The sequence below is a fragment of the Sciurus vulgaris genome, assembly GCF_902686455.1.
Source record: "Sciurus vulgaris genome assembly, chromosome: 1".
Classification (NCBI taxonomy): Eukaryota; Metazoa; Chordata; class Mammalia; order Rodentia; family Sciuridae; genus Sciurus; species Sciurus vulgaris.
The window spans coordinates 107,718,068-107,737,110 of NC_136461.1; the positions used below are offsets into that span (position 1 = coordinate 107,718,068).

General features: G+C 36.6%; 1 protein-coding gene and 1 long non-coding RNA gene across 3 annotated transcripts in view; one reads left to right on the plus strand and one right to left on the minus strand.

Moving 5' to 3' along the window:
• Positions 1 to 12,845, minus strand: part of WARS2 (tryptophanyl tRNA synthetase 2, mitochondrial) — a 72,797-nt gene extending 59,952 nt beyond the window's left edge. For both annotated transcript variants that reach the window (XM_079144425.1, XM_079144427.1), the window contains exon 1: positions 12,314 to 12,845. In XM_079144425.1, coding sequence (XP_079000551.1) covers positions 12,314 to 12,496 — 183 coding nt within the window. In that variant the 5' untranslated portion in view covers positions 12,497 to 12,845. The remainder of the gene's footprint in view (positions 1 to 12,313) is intronic.
• LOC306663862 overlaps positions 11,828 to 19,043 on the plus strand; it is an 85,716-nt gene continuing 78,500 nt past the window's right edge. Inside the window, exon 1 of the long non-coding RNA XR_013764566.1 lies at positions 11,828 to 12,177. This is a non-coding gene — a long non-coding RNA (uncharacterized lncRNA). The remainder of the gene's footprint in view (positions 12,178 to 19,043) is intronic.

Sequence of the window (19,043 nt, forward strand, 5' to 3'; positions counted from 1 at the left end):
CAATACATAAAATGTATTTATGACTTTATAACTTCTATGAAGAGATGAGGAAAGAATTCACCAGGTGACATATCCAAATAATATTTCCCCAAACAGAATCATTGAATAGTCCAGGAGACACTGAGTATAAATTGTACAAATTGGGTACATAAACAAAAGCAGATGTTTACACTTGTTCAGTTCTTGTTATCTTCCCATCACTTGAATATTCTCTTAAATTGATAACAGAATTAGGAGCTGGTTCTCTATCTATCTCGATTTCCATTATCCAAAAGAGTTCAATTATCAGGTTTGTTATCTATCCAATACGTTAGGGTTCCATGCATCTGTTTGATCTCTTCAACTTCGATCATTTATTCTCATGTCCTACACTGGAACCTTTTCATCACATAATTCCTTCATTGTTGACATCATAAATGTCAATATTCCATTCAGTGTGCAACCTTCCACCTTACAACTATTTCATGCTTTCATTTGCACTACAGTTGCTCTTCAACTCATTTAGAAACCACAGCCTCTGATTTTTCCATTTTTTTCTTGGTGCAGTAGTCCCTATCTTGCTCTCTTCTTGCCTTTTCAGTCTATTCTAAGGTTGTCACTCAGACTATGTGCTCATGAGCACAGCTACCCATATGTCCCAATAGGCAAGCAAAATTCAACCCTGGAAGTCAACAGCTAAGAGCTCATTCTATATTTCAGTGCCTTATGAGCTGAGCAGTTTGAAAAATCTCTAAACAATGCATAATTTAGTTATAATGCTGCTTATCAAACCCTTTAAATAAACTTATATAATGTGCCTGATACTATTTTAAATTCCTATACATACTAAGGCCTCATTTAATCCTCACAGTGGCCTTCTAAGGTAGACACTATTATTATCTCCATTTTGCAAATGGAAATATTAGGGCACAGAAGTGTCTTGACAAGGTCACACTGCTAGTAAGAGTAGGGTTTTCTAGCTTCATACTCTGGTAGTTTGGCTATAGAATTCAAGATTTTAACTCTATGCTCTTCCTCATCTTATAGACGAAATAAAACAATGAAGACTAGTGAGGTTCGGTAATTCACCCAAGGATACCAACTTCCATTATCCAATTATGAAATTGAAGAATGTGGATTTGAGTATAGAGAATCTGATTTCTGAGTCCATACACTAACCCATCAACCTATACTATCTCCTTAGGACTAAGCCCTCAAAAAAGCAATGTGCACCATTATTCATTTCTCATACCACTCCCAGAAAACCCACTAGACCCACACCTATCTCTACCTTTCTCCCAGTCTCAGAGTTGATCTTTGTCTCCTAATGTCCCATCATCTGCTCTGGACTTCCTTTCTTCCATCTATTTCCTTTATCTTCAAATTTTCTATCTTTGCAGATAGAAATCATAGCCAAGTTTTTTCCATCCCCAAATATCCCACCTCCCAAAACTTTACTTGATAAGGTCATTCTTTATAGTTCCCTTTACCCTCACTGACACTTTCTGTTCAGTCAGCCTCTTCAGAGTTAATCCTCTCTTTCTCCACCATATTGTAATTAACTTTCAGTACCAATAATAATGATTCTTTTCTCACTTGTTTCCCTTTTGAATTCTTCAGCTCTAGATTCTTCTCCAACGTTGAACCTAGAGAGGCTTAAAAGATCCTGATCTTTTTTTTTTTTAATTATTTTCCTTTTTCATGTTGAACCTAGAGAGGCTTAAAATATCCTTTTTTTTTTTTTTAATTATTTTCCTTTTTCACAAGTCTTTCTTAATGGTCTCCTGGTAGAAGACACAAATTTAAGTACTATTTAACTGACAGTAACCACATCAGTAGGCCTGGCTTTATTACTCCCTTTTGAAGAACCACACTTCTCTCTCCCTGTTCCTTCTAACATGTGGTCCAATGGAAGCTGACTGACCCTATATCCACATAGTTGATCTAAAAGTGGGCATGTGACTTTCAAAAAAGACAGGATCATGGAAACCTAACCAAAGAGTTGGCCAATTATATAGAAAAAAATGAGACTTAAGGCAAGCTGTGTGTCTACATGAGTCATAAATATGTTAATATATTCCCAATCAAAATTAAGGACACACGGTCAACGGAAGAATTTCTGTTGCATTTTAGAATGTGAAAAACAGTACACTAGATGTCATGTAGATGCTGAAACACTGGAATCTCCAAGACACTTTAAAGATTTATAGAAACTGGTTCTAGATTTTACATGTCTGGCCACTAAAGTCACAGACTGAAATAGACAATGTTTGTGTATCCCCAAAATTTACAAGTTGAAATCTAACTCCCACCTTGATGTTATTTGGAGGTAGGGCCTTCAGGAGATGATTTGGTCATTACAGGGGAACCCTTATGAATGAGATTAGTGCCCTTATAAAAGAGTCCCTAGAGAGTTAACTTGCTCTTTCCACCATGTAAGGATATAGCAAAAAGACAGCCATCTATGAATTAGGAAATAGGCCCTCACCAACATGGAATTTGCAAGCATCTTCATCTTGGACTTCCCAGCTTCCACAACTGTGAAAAATAAATTGTTGTTCAAAGTACACAGTCAATGGTATTTGTTGTAGCAACCCAAATATGCTAAGATGAAAATTTATCAGGAAGATAAATTAATCCGCTTATCTCCATCAGACATGATATTCCGTGACAGTCCTGTGATTATGCTAGGTTGGTTGAAGCTTTTATTAAATACAAGAAAAGTTCATAAGTATAGCAATAAACTGTTCCTGACCAACCACCAAATACCACTAGCCACTGTAAAAGAAAAAAGTACAAATTCTTTGCAGTATCTAGGTCATATAGCTATAAAATCTACTTGTATCACTCCATTCATCACAGTGCAAGGAAAAGTAAAATTGCATTAAACTGGAAGTTTACAAAGGCTTTACTGACTATACCAAGTAACAATGCAGTGAGACTTTTTTCTGTCTATACTGAGCATACCAATACCTAGAGCAAAGGTGCAAGGCATGGCTTCATAAGTTGTTTAAAGAGACTTAAAATGGGCAACAGTGCAAGAAAGGCAATGTCAATATAATTAATGAATTTTTAAAATTTCCTTCTTGTGGTAAAGAAAGTAAGTCCTTGATTATCATAGCAAAAAACAAGATACCATTTGTCATAGAGCTAATATAGCACATGTGTTGAAATACATAGCTTTTAGAGGAAACCTATGTTCAAAATAAAATCTTTTAATCTTAACCCCAAATATGTCTACATTTTTCTATATACTGAGTTAACGAACCTCAGTATAATATAAGCCCCAGTATAATTAGCAGTACCTGTGAAAAATAAAATTAGGACTAGAGTAGAAATAAAAGTCAGTTGTGATAACAAGTTAGAAATGCCTAGTCTACTTGGAAAATCATCAAAATAAAATTGGTATTATCTTTCAATAACTTGTAAATATCTAGATATTTTGAGAAATAATAAGACCACTTATTAACTGGAACAAACACTGAACATCTGTTGTAAATAAATATATAAAATGTACAGTTTATATTCAACAATATGGTCAGGGTGTTAGGGGAGGGAAAATTCTATTTAAATCTATTAAGAACTTAAGATTGATAAGAATAGAGAGAAAATTTACTGAGTTTCTTATATATTATTGAAGAAATACTCATCATCAAGTATGGAAGATCCACTGGGCACTATGCACTGGCCAAGGAACTTTGTATATATACATACATAAATATATGGCAGGATCTCAAATCCATTTAAAATTCCTACAATGTGAATATTATTAACACCTTGCAGATAAGAAAACTGAGGTTTGGTGAGGTCAAATAACTTGCCTGGCATTAGAGAGATAATATGTAGTGGACCCAGGGTTGACTGATCCAAATAGTCACGTACCTTCTGCTTTGCCACATTTCCTTTTAATAGTCAGTCAAAGTTAAGATGTGAATATGGATCCTCAACAAAACTAGCTTCTCAAAGTTACTGAGTCTGAATGTTTTACAGTTTGGCGACAATGGGGTGGCTAATCTGCTGCCAGCCACTGGAAAAGTCAAAGTTGCCTGGCAAGAGAAATTTTTCTTTACAACTCAAGTGGCAAGGTAACTAGCACCCATCGGGGGACAACTCGGTCCTCTCTCCTGACTGGCCAGGATTTCACATAACCTGGTCTTTAATACCTCCGTTGTCATTCTACCTTCTACTGTACACTCACCCCCAGCCCAAGAGTCCTCTTCTCTTTTGCAGTAATGTTTAGAACTGACTGCTTAGATCATTCTCTCTGTGGAGTGACAGAAACCAAATCAGTGATTTGAGTAAATAGCTCCATTTCCCTTCACTATTATATTCTTTTGCTTCTGAAAATGCATTCAAAGTAACACAGGGAATAAACAGTGGGGCTGAATGAATATAAAGTAGAATGGTCTGTATGGTCTCTGTTCATGGGGAATAGAAGTAAAAACTCACAAGGAGCCCTTTTTTTGGTGTATAAAATCAACTCTGTTCAATGGTGCTAATTTTAAAGGCTCATTAGCATCCTAATTAATGGAATCAGTGGTAATAATGCACCTAATAGTCTATAACTAGTGAATTAGAGACCTCTTTAATAACTTTTTCAAGTGAGAATACTTTAGAATAAAAGTCTTCCTTAGCCCTTGGAAGCAATGGTCCACAGCACTAATTATTTTCATCTCTCACCTTCCCACTTCATATTTCTGCTACTTCTTGAAGAAAATACTCTAACCATAAATTGCAACTACACCCTAGATAGTGGTCCCTGGTCATCCATCAGCCTTAGCACTCACCACCTCCCTTGTGCCTTTAGGGCTTTGCCCAAATTGACCTTCCAGCTATGGACTGTGTATAAATAGAACTTTCTACATGCACCTGGGGACTCATGTGTTAAAAGCCTTATATTATTTGCAGTAATCTTAGTGGCAGTAGCCAAATGGAGACATAGAGAAAAATTTACAAGACAGTTTTGCTCCTTTCTCATAATTCATCTAGCCAAACAAGACCATAAGAACAGCAACAACAAAGGATGATTTGTAATTTCTACTCTGCATGTCACCATAGCAAGATATACGAATGGTTTTCAGGAACAGATTTGAAAGTTGCAAGGCAATTATCAGAAAATTAACATATGTAATTTGTTTCAGGCTTTGCAACCATTTTATTATAGTTAGTGCACAGAGCTTGAAATCAAGCTAACTAGGTTTACCTCTTGGCTCTGACACTTGCTAGTTACATGATCTTGGGTGGGTCATGTAGCCTCCCAGTATCCTCATCTGTAAAATAGTTAATATTAGCACCTACCTAGTCAAATTGTCTAGTATTAAAAGAGCTAATAATGCACATCAGGTGCTTCAAACTATGCTTGGCATATGGCAATCATGCAATGAATATTTACTATTATTACACCTGCCCCTTTCCCCCATTATCATTATGTTTAGTAACAACTGAAATGATCACATTTCTATCATTCCAGGATCCAAAACCGAATTAAAAATTAAACTAATTTAAATGAAAATAGGATAATACCCACTGAATTAAAACATGAAAGAACACTAATATTTACATATTTAGATTTGTCATCATTACATTATAGAACTGATGAGAGAAAGGCATAATGAAAGTTTAATCCATAAGTAAAAATTTTAGATGGCTAAATAGTGAAACTTTGCATGTTATCCTCAGAATTAAATGAGAATATGTGGGGCATTTTGGAAAGTATGACGTACTGTATTAGAATATGATATTATAAATGAAGGGCAAAAATTCCACTGGAAAATATTTTACAAGGTGAGGGTCTGTTATTTTATTTATAATTCCAGCTATCTTGCTGAAAAATCTACAATTATCATCCCACGAAAAGGGGACAGGAAATAACATAACCAAAGTCATTCAGGGTTCTATCCTCAGTGGAGTTGTCTGATACTATAATGACTCACAGTCAAAACAAGAGGATAAATGGACATCCCTGAATGCAAATTAGCGTCCTGGTATAGACAGCAAGGGATGTTAAAAGACCAAGTTGTGAGTCTTCAGGTTAGAAATTGAGTTGGCTGAACTTTGATTTTGGGGAGGCAAAGGGGCAGTAAAAAAGATTGTTAGCCAAGAAGGAAGTTTAATTGGAAGTGAAGGTAGCTCAAAAGAAAGAGGAGAAGGAGGAGGAGGAAAAGAAGGAGGAAGAGGAGAAGAGGAAGAGGAAAAAGAAGAAAAGAGGAGGAGAATGTGTGCCAAGAAAAACGTATGCCAAGAAAAAAGAGCAATAGATGAATTTTGGTAAATGATTAGAGGACCAGTATAACTCAAATGATAAGGCAGTGCAAAAACCTAGATATGACCTTGCTTTGTTCAGGAAGCAGGGAAATTAAGAAAAAGTATTATGCCCCCAACTGGCAATAAAAGATAGGATATCACTAAGAAATGATATAGAGAGAAAATTGTAAATGCCAGAATTAAATTAAGTCCAGCTGGAGTCAGTGTATCATCTCTGTGCCTATAAATTGTCTTTCTGCAGCTAGTGTCTCACACTGTGGCAGAGTGGCTTCTATCCTAAATGAATAAATTTTTCCTTTGGAAATTTAGGAGGAAGACAGGTCTTAGGTCTTTAGAAGAGAAACTCCAGAGTGGTAGTGGTAGAACAGAATCAAGAGCAGAAGTGGAGTAATTGCCATTTGTGAGGAGGCTGGAGGCCAGACTAGTTACACTGAGAGTGACTGTACCATCATTTTTATGCACAAAGATCAGCACCTTATGTAAAAGTAAGCTGTAAGAAAAAAGAAAGTAATGAAAGCAGGAAGAGGGAAGAAAAATTGTTTGCTTTTATTTCCGGTACTCATGTAGCTAAAGATATGCAGATGATTACATTTTAGTTAGAAAACGTGTGCGTATCAAAGTAAATACCCCCAAACCATTAATTTGCAGGGCAACTTCTTGAAAATAATTCACCTATCAAGTGTGGTCCTGCAGTGTTTTTCAAACTACATCTTATGAATCCAAGACTGGCTGGGCACAGTGGTGAACACCTGTAATCCCAGCAACTTGGGAGGCTGAAGCAGGAGGATAGCAAATTTGAGGCCAGCTTCAGCTACTTAATGAGACCCTGTCTCAAAAAATCAAAAAATAAAAAGGACTGAGAATACAGTTCAGTGATAAAGTGTCCTGGGGTTCAATCCCCTCAAAAAACCAAGCAAGCAAGCAATTCAAGACTGTGTAGTACAACCTCAGGGAACCCTGGGTTGTGTGTCAGAGAAATAGAGAGAAAGAAATCAAACAAGCACATGGTAGATACTCCTCCACTTCTCATACAGAAAAGGTGAGCTTTCATGTTCTAACAGGGGTTCCTGCAACATTTCTTTGGTAAGAGATGACTACTGATCAAGTAGGAAAAGCACAGGCAAACTGGAGTGGGATCCTGGCACTGCTCTTTACTTGCTCTGTGACTAGAGAAAATTCCCTAATCTTTTTTAAATTTCTGTTTTTATAAAATTGGTAGAATACTATTTACAAGATCATTGGAAGAAGAAGATAAAGCATGTATAGCGCATACCATGAGGCTATAGTGCATATCATGAGGCACATAACAGGTATTAGCGAAATGTTCCTTTTCAGAAAGATATAGAGAAGTAAGTTTTTCTGTGCAAGATAATTGTTTTATGAAATTCTTCAAAACATTAAAATAACTTAAGAATCATAATACTCTATCAGTGGCAGTGACTAACAGAGCACCACTATGACTCATCCACTTTTGCTTTGTACCTCAGGGGGTAAATGCACAAAATGTGTGTGTGTGTGTGTTTGATTTGTATCAGCTTCCACAGACAATTCTGCTGTAAGCTGCAGCACTTCCTAGCTGTGGATGCCATCAGAGATGCTAGCATAAATCCTGAGCATTTATCTACTGCTCCTCTATATTTTCAGCATTCACCCTCAGTAATTTTCATTTGTTGCTCAGAGATATTTTTTAAAAACCTGAAATACTAGTATTTATATAAACTAAGTTTACATGGGCAACCAATGTAAAGGGCATTTTAAACAAATGGACTCACTGATTGAGATGAAAAGGAGTTGGGAGGGTAGACTCATACAGCACCCATTAAAGAAAAACACAAAGTAGCCTGATCAAACTGGCAGTTACCAATTAGCACAACTCTCAGATGGTTCCAGCAGCTCCTGAAAGGTTTCCCTTCTGATTAGCTCATGTTATATGTTGCCTGGACAATATGGGCAGAGAAGAGCTAGGGGAAATATCACTGAGAACACTACCACAATTAAATGTTCTTAGGATCACATAAACCTACAATAAACAGTAATTGCAAAATATGGACTGAAATCCCCAAAGTAAAATTTACCATCCCAAGTTCATCATTCATTAACTATTACATTGAACAACTTACTTAACTAAAGCCTGTTTCCTCATGTTTAATATCTGCTGTAAAGCCTTGTTATGAACAACATCTCTTCTGTGTATTATTGCCAAAATCCATGAGCTCAGTGTAATCATGAGGAATCAATGGAAAAACCCATTGAAAGACATTCTACCAAATAATTGGCCAGTACTCTTCAAAAGTGCCAAGGTCATGAAAGACTGAAGAAATGTCATAGATTGAAGAAGACATGGCAACTAAATGCAATACAGGATCCTGGATTTGATCCTGGACCATGAAAATGATGAGTGGGAAAACTAGTGAACTGTAAATTAGGTCTATAGCTGAATTAATAGTACTGCATCAATGTTAATTTTTTGGGTTTGGCAATTATGTTATGATTATGCAAGACAACGTTTGGTAAAGGGTACACAGAAATTTCCTGGGCTAATTTTGCAACTTTTTAAGTCTGAAATTACGTTAAAATAAAAAAGTTTTAAAAGATTTGTAGTGAGGATTAAACACAAGACCAGATATTTAATATAGTACCTATTTTTAGACATTATTCCCTCACCTAATGGCTGTACTTAGAGATCATTAATAGCAGAAATAGTATGTTACTACTGTCCAAACCTAGGCTAAGGATAGCTAATAATGAAGCATGTTGTTCAACTGCATTACAATGTGGACATTTTATATTTTAACTGAATGATTATAAGTATTCTCACAAAAATCCACTAACCAACAATATTTCACTCTTTGCACAATACAATCATGAATTAGTGCTTAAAGAAGTATGAATCTTGTGTTTGCCCAACGATGACAGGCTTAAATTTACCTAATATCACCAGCATTTAAATAAAACATGTCAGATTTTCATTCCTCTGATTCTGTGACTACTCTCATCTTGTCAGATTTCAACAGTTTTCTGTCAAGCAACACCTGGCAAAATAAACCATTTCAATATAAATTGTAGACATCCCACAATGAGTATGTGCAGTACACTGTTATTCCTGAACAACTCCCCCCTCCCCCGCAACACACACATACTTTTTTTTTCCCCCCAGTACAGGAGATGAAATTCAGTGCCTTTTGCATGTTAGACAATTGCTCTACCACTGAGATACATCCCAGCCCATCTCTCCCTAATCTGAACAAAACCTTGCATTTACCATAAAGATCCCCAATGCTAAGTTTTTTTATGCAAGAGACAACTGGGAGGCAGAGAAAGGAGAATCACAAGTTGAAGGCCAGCCTCATCAACTTAGCAAGGCTCTAAGCAACTTAATGAGACCTGTCTCAAAATAAAAACTAAATAGGGCTGGGAGATGTTGCTCAGTGGTAAAGTGCCCCTAGGTTAAATTCCCAATACCCCCAAAATAAATAAAAAATAAACATTCTCCAAAACCCTAAAATGACTTAAGAATCAAATACTTTTATCAGTGGCAGTTTCCAACAGAGCAGCACTGTGACTCATCCACTTTTGCTTTCCACCTCAGGGGGTAGGTGCAGAGACCAAACCAATAATAAGTAACAGTTATTTCTTGGCTATTGATAAAATCATCCACATTATAAATACACATTTCTATCTATTATAATATAGTCTTGTAAAATATTTTTTTTGTTTTCCACAAAGGTTATGAGATATCATAAAAATGTCTAATGCATCTGGCTTAAGAATCCAATTCTTCCTTCACATATTTCTGCATCTGTTCACAAAATCCCTTTGACTTCAAAGGAGGCTTTTCGAGAGAAAAAGAAGATACACACAGGAAAAGTGGCCATAAATTTTTAGTAGTCCTTTCTGAGGCCATTTTAATAACAGCACCATAGGACAAGTATCCCTCTTAGAAACCTAAAGTACCACAAACAGTATTAATGACTACAGGTTTGTAGGGAGATTTATGATTTCAAATTTTTTTCTGATTATAAAAGTAATATATATTCAATTTAGAACATGTGAAAAACAATGCTTAAAGAAAACTTAAATTACTTTTAATCCACTACTTAGGGAGAACAAAACACAACAAAAAAGTTAAAAATGATGTTTCCTTCCAACTCTTTTTTCGGTGCATCTATTTAAATAAGTATTTATATGTAAACATAATATTGTAATCATACTATGGACACTATTGTTAGTTTTTTTGAATTAGTCTTTCAAAAGGCTGTATTAACCTTTCAAATCATCATTTATTTAAAATGATGAACTGAAGTGATATATAGTTACACACGGGAAAAAAATACATCCCATTCTTATTCTATTCAAAGCTAACTTAAGGATTTGTAAACACTAATATGTTCTTGAAATTCTACATTTTGAAACAAGCTAGATTAAGGGTTGATTAAGAATAACCCTATTCATTAATGCCACTGAAATAATAGTAGAGGTTTGATTTTTTTCTTTAGCATTTATCATGATTTAGTGTCCTAATTTTTCCTGGGCAATCATTAGTGGATTCTAATTTGTTTTTCTTCTTTAATTCTCTACTCTCATGGCACCATTAATTCTTTAGATTGGAGTAAAAGAAAGTTTATGTTTTAGGCTTAGTCATTTTAATATGACATTAACTATAAATAGTTGATTAATTCTGGTTCTGGACAATCAAACTCCCAAACTTTGAAGAGTATTTGTGAAGTAAATTAGAATCAATTCTTACCTAACATTGCTTCCTAAATTTTAAAATAACATTTGAATAGTCGTTTGCTGTCAAAGAACTTTCCAGTATATTATGTTCTTTATTCTTACAAGAATTCTAAGGCTTAACATCAATGAAGAAAACAGAAGTTTGGAAAATTAAGTAATTTATGAGATGATTAGAAAAATAAGTCGAACTTAAATCTTGGTTTTCATATATTCTCATTGGCTTTACTTTGCTTTACATTTTTTTTTTTTTTTGGAGTCACTGATTTTCCAAAGCTCCAAAGTACATTAACATGTCCACCAATCCAACTCTTACTCCACTGGATTTATTAAAGAAAATAAGCCCAGAGGGATTGTGATTTGTCATATACACAGCTAGCAAGTGGCAGATGAAGACTTGGACCTCTGTTTCCTAATTTTCAGTTCAGTGCTCTTTGGAACACACCAGTTACGATATGACATCCTCACGTTACACCTACACATTAATGACAATGAATATGCAAGGTGTCAGGAAATAATCACAGAATTTCATATTCCCCTCTAGTTTTCAGAATATATCTCCATAGACAGCATATTATCAAAGCGTTTACTACTGAGCCCGCATTTGGAAGACGTTTAGTACATTTTTGAATGAATGAAACAGTAACCCCAATCCCTTTTTTCTCAGGAGGATAAAATTCCAAATACGGATTGACGGGAAAGCTGGAATGGTAGTGACAGCAGTGCTGTCAGGCAAAGAACAGGACGACTCGCTTTGGCAACTTGCTGTCATTCTTTCACAAAGTCTGACCTAAGGATCAACAAGAAGGAACAACAATGTGTGTGTGTGTGTGTGTGTGTGTGTGTGTGTGTGTGTAATACCACACTACCAGAGAAGGACAAACAGCTGTACCAATCTAAACTTCCCAGTTCTAACAATACGCCTTCTCTAATTTCTCCTCTGGCTCTGGCCTTGCAGATGGGGAAAGAAAGGAAAAACATTGGAACCAAGAGCAAGAGAGCAGTCCTGGAATCATCAGGTGTGCTCTCTAACAACGTCACAGCAAAAACTGGCTTCGCGCGTTGCCTAGGAACAGTCGCTGCGCAAGGGTCTCAGGAGGTCACATGGTCAGGCGGCTGCGCGCTCCTTTCACCCGGAGCCTTGCGTCATCACGTATCTTTGCAACGTTGCCACGCTCCGAGTAGGCGGGCGGAAATAGGCGAGTCGATTTTAGAAGAGAAATGGCCGGGTACTCTCCCAAGAAAGCGGGAAGAGAGAAGTAAGTGGAGCGAGAGAAAGGGGGATAAGAGTGAGCTCGTAGGATGGGAAACCGGTGAGAGAAGGATCGACTTCGGTTACCTTTGGAGCGGGAGCTGGTTCAGGTCCTTTATGAAGTGCCCGGATGAAGCTCCAGCATCCACGCGCCTTCCGCATTGAGAGCAGCGCCATCTTGAGAAGGGCGGAGCCGTCTTGTTCAAGATGACGTGTGTTCAAAGAGCCGGTCGTAGTCCACAGCGCTTTTCGCTTGTTGCGCATGCGCATTCCTTGGGTTTGGCCTCAGGCCGCTGCTAGGACCAGTGTCTGTTGCGGACCAGGTGGGATTCCAAACAAGGTGGAAGTGGCCCGGATTCCTCATTTTTGTGTAGACTTCCTTGAGGGAGAATCTTAGGGAATATAAATTGTAGTCTGATTATATAAGTAATAGCGCTTTATACTGGGAAGAAAGTCAAATAAATTGCTTTTGTTAATCCTGGTCATCCAGTGACAACTTTTTAAAAGTTTCATTAGAAATGAAGGCTCCTAGTTTTCTTAGAGGACGATTAAATGACTTTTTGAGACCTATGTGGCCTACTAATTCGTTAGGTCTGCAAGCTTTGCCTAGTGAAGGTATATATAATCAGAAGAGATTCTTCAGAATTCCTTTGTATATTTTGTTTGATGCCAGGAGGAAGGAGATAGGATATTCATTGTAAAATGTAGCTTTGTCAACCAAGTCCTTGAATGTTTGGTATTCATATATGTAGCAAACTTTACAGTTCTGGTTTTAATAGATATTAGATTATATGACCCTAGGAGTTAGCAAAACTAGATTTCTGACAACCTCAACCATCCAGATTGCAAGATAGAAATTCGAAAAAGCGCAAAAGCCGCTAAATGCATACCCACTTTATATTCTTAAGCTGTAGTTCTTGGTCTTGCCATCTCAGACTTATGTGACTGGTAATATTTTCATAGAAGATATTTCCAAGACTTAGTCCCACTAAAGTATGTTTATCAGAACACAAATTTGATTACCTCAATATACTGATTTTTAAAAATTAGTAATTTTATAAAATTTAAGACATTAGAAGCAAACAAAAAAAATGGCATTTCACACCATGTTGATGACCTAGTGTCTTGAATGGGCAGTCAGCTGGGTTGTTTTTTGGACACAGACCATACGGTTTTTATAACTGTAGAAGAATTTTACAATTCTTACCTTCCCCATTACCTAGAAGAGTGCTGTGCCTTAGAGTAGTCTCATCTTTTTTTTTTAATATATATTTTATTTGTTAATGGACCTCTATTTTATTTATTTATAAGTGGTGCTGAGGATCAAACCCAGAGCCTCACATGTGCTAAGCAAGTGTTCTTCCACTAAGCCACAACCCCAACCCAAGTAGGCACATCTTTTAAATCTAAATTTGATTTTAACACATTACACAACTTATTATGTAAGATTGGTGTACATTTAATATCTAGAAGAAACAGTTATGGGACCTATCAAAAGTATACTAGTTCTGTTTTGTACTTTTTCATAGGAGCATTTTCATATTAGGGAAAGAATGAACAAAAAGTCACCGTTGTTAACTGAGAGCAATATACATGTATTTAGCTAACTTAAGCATTTCTAATAAAGATAACCATAAACTGGGTGTGGTGGCACAGATCTGTAATCCCAGTTATTTGGGAGGCCAGAGCAGGAAGATCACAAGTTCCAGGGCAGTTTGAGCAACCTAGTGAGACCCTGTTTCAAAATTTTAAAAAAAGGGCTGGGGATTAGCTCAGTGGTAGAGCACTTTGCTATCATTCATGAGGCCCTGAATTTGACCCTCAGTACTGCAAAAATAAGAAAATAATGATAACCATGAATCTACAGAGAAAGATTATATATGTTAGTTTATCTTTAAGGAAAAATTCTATAATACACTTTTGGAATGTTTCCATAAAAAATTGTTAACATTTTAAAAGTTTATATAATACAGTGGTAAATTCGGTTCCATGGAAAATTCACTTATGGAATACCTCATTCTCCAACAGTGTTGTTTCAATGATGCTTTACTGTATTTAATGATTAGATTTTACCACAGTTGTCACTTGAGTAAACTGAATAACTTCAGTAAAATGAGATGTAAATGTTGTATTAAAAGCAATCTTTAAATATACTTAGGATTACAAAATGTTATAGTCCTATACTTACAGCATACATTATATGTATGCATACTTACAGTTTTGAACACTTGTTTAAAATTTGATTTCTCATCAACACTTACAGTAAGTTCTGGTAATTTTGTTCTCTTCTTAACATTCCCTGCAAATCCTCCCTCACTAGAAACACCAGATTAAAACCAGACTGGCAATTGAGGAATGGTTTCTATTGCAACCATGTGTGTCAGAAAAAAAGGATTAGGTTTCCTTGTCCAAGAACATCAAGGGGACCCTCCACTTCTGCAGACACACCTCTATTCCTCAGTAATGGAGAGTTTATACCTAGTTAGATTTAAGTGGGATAAGAAAAGAGTTTAAATCCACTCTTAGCTCTCATAGTATAATCAGCCCTCAAGTCTCAAAGTATCCAGTTTTGTTTCTCTAATTTAATTCTAAGTGTCAGGTTGGTGTTAGATGCTGATCAAGGTAAATGGAGAGTTTTGCGCTACACATTTATTCACTTAAAGAAGAATTTTGCAGACTGCAAAAACTAGATGGCAATTGTATTCAAAACTTACTTGAAGCACAATCTACTCACCCTTGACCTTTCATTTATATTGAATGTGTTTTTCTAACAGAGGAGACTCCAGAATGGATGGAACCTTTCTTTTTATAATCCTGGGGTACAACTGCAAAGCTCTGGCCATGCCATCATATGCTGGACCCATTTGAAGGAGTCAAGTCAAAGTGAGGCAGTTGTCAGTGGGATTCTGTCCTTAAGGGAGATAACTTCTGAGAGTCATTAAAGTGTGTGGGGAAACTGTAATGATTTGGTGGTGATTCTTTTTCAGCTTTGGCTTAACTCTGGTTCTACTGCTCCTTTTATGGTTAATTTAACACTTAAAAACTATCTAATACAAGGGTAAATTTGGTTCTATGGGAAATTCACTTATGAAATACCTCATAAATACCTCTCTCCAACTGTGTCATTTAAATGATGCACCACTGTGTTTAATGACCTTATTTTACCATGACTGTTTTTGGGAAATGGAATAACATAAGTGAATTGAGATATAAGTGTTGCACTAATAGTGATCTCTCTCTTTTTTTTTGGTACTAGGGATTGAACCCAGAGGCACTTAATCACTAAGCCACATCCCCAGCCTATTTTATTTTATACAGACAGGGTCTCTCTAAGTTCTTAGGACCTTGCTAAGTTGCTGAGGCTGTCTCTGAACTTGGGGTCCTCCTGCCTCAGCTTCCTGAACCTCTGGGATTGTAGCGTGGACCACCACACCTGGCTAAAACCAGTCTTTATAGTTGATGAACCTGGTCCACAGATATTAATTTGACCCAAACTAAACAACAAATACAAGCAGGAATAGGAGATACCTCAGTCCCCATATGAGTGCTCTATTTTTCAGTGACACCACGTAAAATGAAGTTGTGGCATGGGATGGTCCAAGTGGGAAAAGGTTTCACAGAAAGTGACATCCTTGTCAGACTTCAGAGTTAGAACAAGTAAATACCTCCTTTTAAAAAGAGCTGATGCCTCTCCATCCCTAATATAAAAAGGCACCCTTTTCCTACTAGAGAGTGCAGATTATCTTAGAGTGAACATCTTAGGGTGAGAACAGTAACAGAAGGCTTGTCTTGCATTTGGAAAGACGACTTCGCAGTTTTAAGGGAGGCATCACTATCCCTTTCTTTCAGAAGATGTCACCTACAAAAACAGGAGAGACAAAGGCTGTGAATAGCAAAATGTGTTTTTTTTCTCAGAGTACCTTTTTCCCTAGAATTAAAGGGTTGTGTTACCGGATTCAACTCTTTGCCTTGAACAGTCTTACTCCCACTCTTAACACAATGAAGACATTTCAATTGGGGTTAGCAGGAAGTGGTTAGAGTAGATAAAGATGGGGCAGACCCAAGTGAATAATTGGTGTGCATTAATCTTCAGAAAACTGACTCTATTAATTATAGAGTCTTTATTATGCAGCACCAAGAGGAAACTGGATTATATAGGAATGTTGCAGGCCTTGGGGTTCTTGTTAATATTTCCTGTTTTCTCCTTCATACTCTTTTTTTGAAACAACCATTTCAACATTAGAGAACAAGTCTTTAAACAGGACAGTGAGTGACTTGCTCCCTTAAGTGTGGATCTACAATAGAACAATTTTGGAAAATTATAAGAGTACTTTCAATGCTCCCCATCCTTCAGTCTTAGGACATATTGTTCCATGGAGGAAATGATACTTTAAAATTAGCAAAATTGAACTTTTAAGAGTATTTTACTTGGTTGTCTTTGTGCATGGTATATCTTTTCCAGATGATGTGGCCCTAAGGACAAAAATCTATATGCTCTCTGCCCACGTTGTATTTTTTAATCAGCCTTAGTTCCCAGGTAGTTCATAACTGGGTGGGAACAGGCTTCCCACTACCAAATTTGTCTTTTACATAGAGAACTTTTCAGTAAGGTCTTTAAAAAACTTTCCAGAATGGCTTTTAGATAGGCTCTTTTCTGTTTTGTCTGTTTGATCAGACTACATTATCTACCTGTCTACCTGGTGTGATTCTGAGATTCTCGCTGTAACTACTGAAAGTCATACATAATGTTTAGATGTTGATCTTTCTAAAAAACGAGCAAAATATGTTCTGATCCCTCTAAAAATAAAGTACTAACCTCACTGTCAAGGTCGAATTCCATTTTAGTCAGTCAGATTTCACGGGACTTCCCAAAACTTACGACTATGGTCAACTATATTTATCTTTACTTTTTCTCCTAAATAAATAGAACTGAGCATAAACTTGGAAAAAATCTTCATGCAAGCCCCATTATTGATCTCAGAGAACCATTTAACCTTCATATGCCCCTTGTATGAAGAATGAGTGAAAAACTAGGAAGACGGGATGACATGCATTATAACTCTTATGGTTCTAGGAACGGGTTTTTGATATATTCTAATTTAAAGTGTTTAGAAATGCAGAAATGCTGTTATAATTAGGATTCACATGTCAGTATGTATCTGCTGACCCCATTTCTGTGGAGGATACTAAGATACTGATATTGAGAAGGGCCTGAAAATTTTTCTCAAGACTGTACCAGGCACCTACAGTCAACCAAATAAATTTGCTCTGCTTCTCATCCTGCCATGGCATATTTAGGTTCATGAAAGAGAATATGAAATTTCTCAGTCAACCATGAGCACGAATGGCCACCCACAGATCTCTTTTCAAAGTTTCGGGTAGAAAAAATATCTTGCCCTGTCTTCATTCTCTCTAGCTGCATTAGGTAGAAGTTCTCTGATCCCCTAGCTAGTTTTTCCTCAAAAATTCTCAGAAATTATTATTTGGTAACTGGCAATCACAAGGACTTGTATGATAGCTGCTAGCCTAATGAGAGAGTCCTTGGAGAAGGCTACTTAATAAGTCTTTAGGAGAGGTGCCTGTCCACCCATAGCGTGGCAGGTGTGGGGCACAAGGAGTGTGTGGAGGTGGGGGAGGGTAAATCCTCCTCTCACTATCTGATCCTCTGCTTTTTGTTTCTTCCCATTTTTTGAACTTTAAGGCAAAGGATCGTGATTTATCAGGCCCATAAGGTTTAGTCCCTCCCCCTACCTCAAAAGTACAGAACAGGATGAAAAATTGTAGATGTGGATCTGGAAAGACTAATGGAAATTCCCAGTATAGAACTACTATTCATCTACAAAACTAGAAATGTAACTAAAAAAAAGAAAAAAAATTAAATCTTCTTAGGATAATTTTCTAATCAGGCATTAAACTTCTGAAAGTCAGGGCCTTCCCCATCTTGGACTTAGCAGAGTATCTGGCACATCAAAACCATTATTGAACTCCTCAGTAAATACTGGTAGATTGACTAAATGAACAAATGAACACATGCAGAGGAAAAGGGATGTACAGAGGGATATGTTAAAGATAGTATAGGGAATTTGGTGGGGGATGGGGGTTTGAGCCTAAGATAAACCCTGGAAGCATTTAAAAATTCTCTGATAGATGCTTACTTTCTTGTGGTTTGCTCTTTCCACTAAAAATCAGAGTGCATAAAATATTCTGATTACTTGGGGGTTATTACTTCGATTCCCACTAACGTTTTATATATAAATCTAAATTGCTACTCTTCCTCCATTATGTTTCCCTTTCTGTTTGGTCAAATCCCTGTGGGAGGGAATAGCATTCCTGTGGTGGGTAAAATAATTCCTAAGGAAATTATTCAAAGCACAATTTATATAAACACTGTGTGAAGATATGATTTCTGAATCTAGCTCTTGTCCTTGCATCATCTGCCTACTTATTGTTGAGTTCTTGCTGGCCAGCATCTCTTTTTGAGGATCCGTCCTTATCAGTTGTGCATGGAAGAGGGTGAACTCCCTTTGGAGGATTGAGGCAATAAGAAGCAAGATGGTTCCCAAAGTTCCTTCTGGGCTTTCACTGTATAAACTTATGCTTATGTATTATGTGGTTTTTTGAATCCAACATCCCCCAGTACTTTGAAAATACTCCTACAGATTGACAGACTGAAACTGCCCTCTCATTTTGATATATGATTCCACTGGGACCTGAATGATTCTTTAGTTACTACAACATTAATCTGCAGAAAATCCAGAAACTCTGTCTTGGATAGTCTAATGTTAAAGTAATTGAAGCAAATTGTGATCGACCAGAA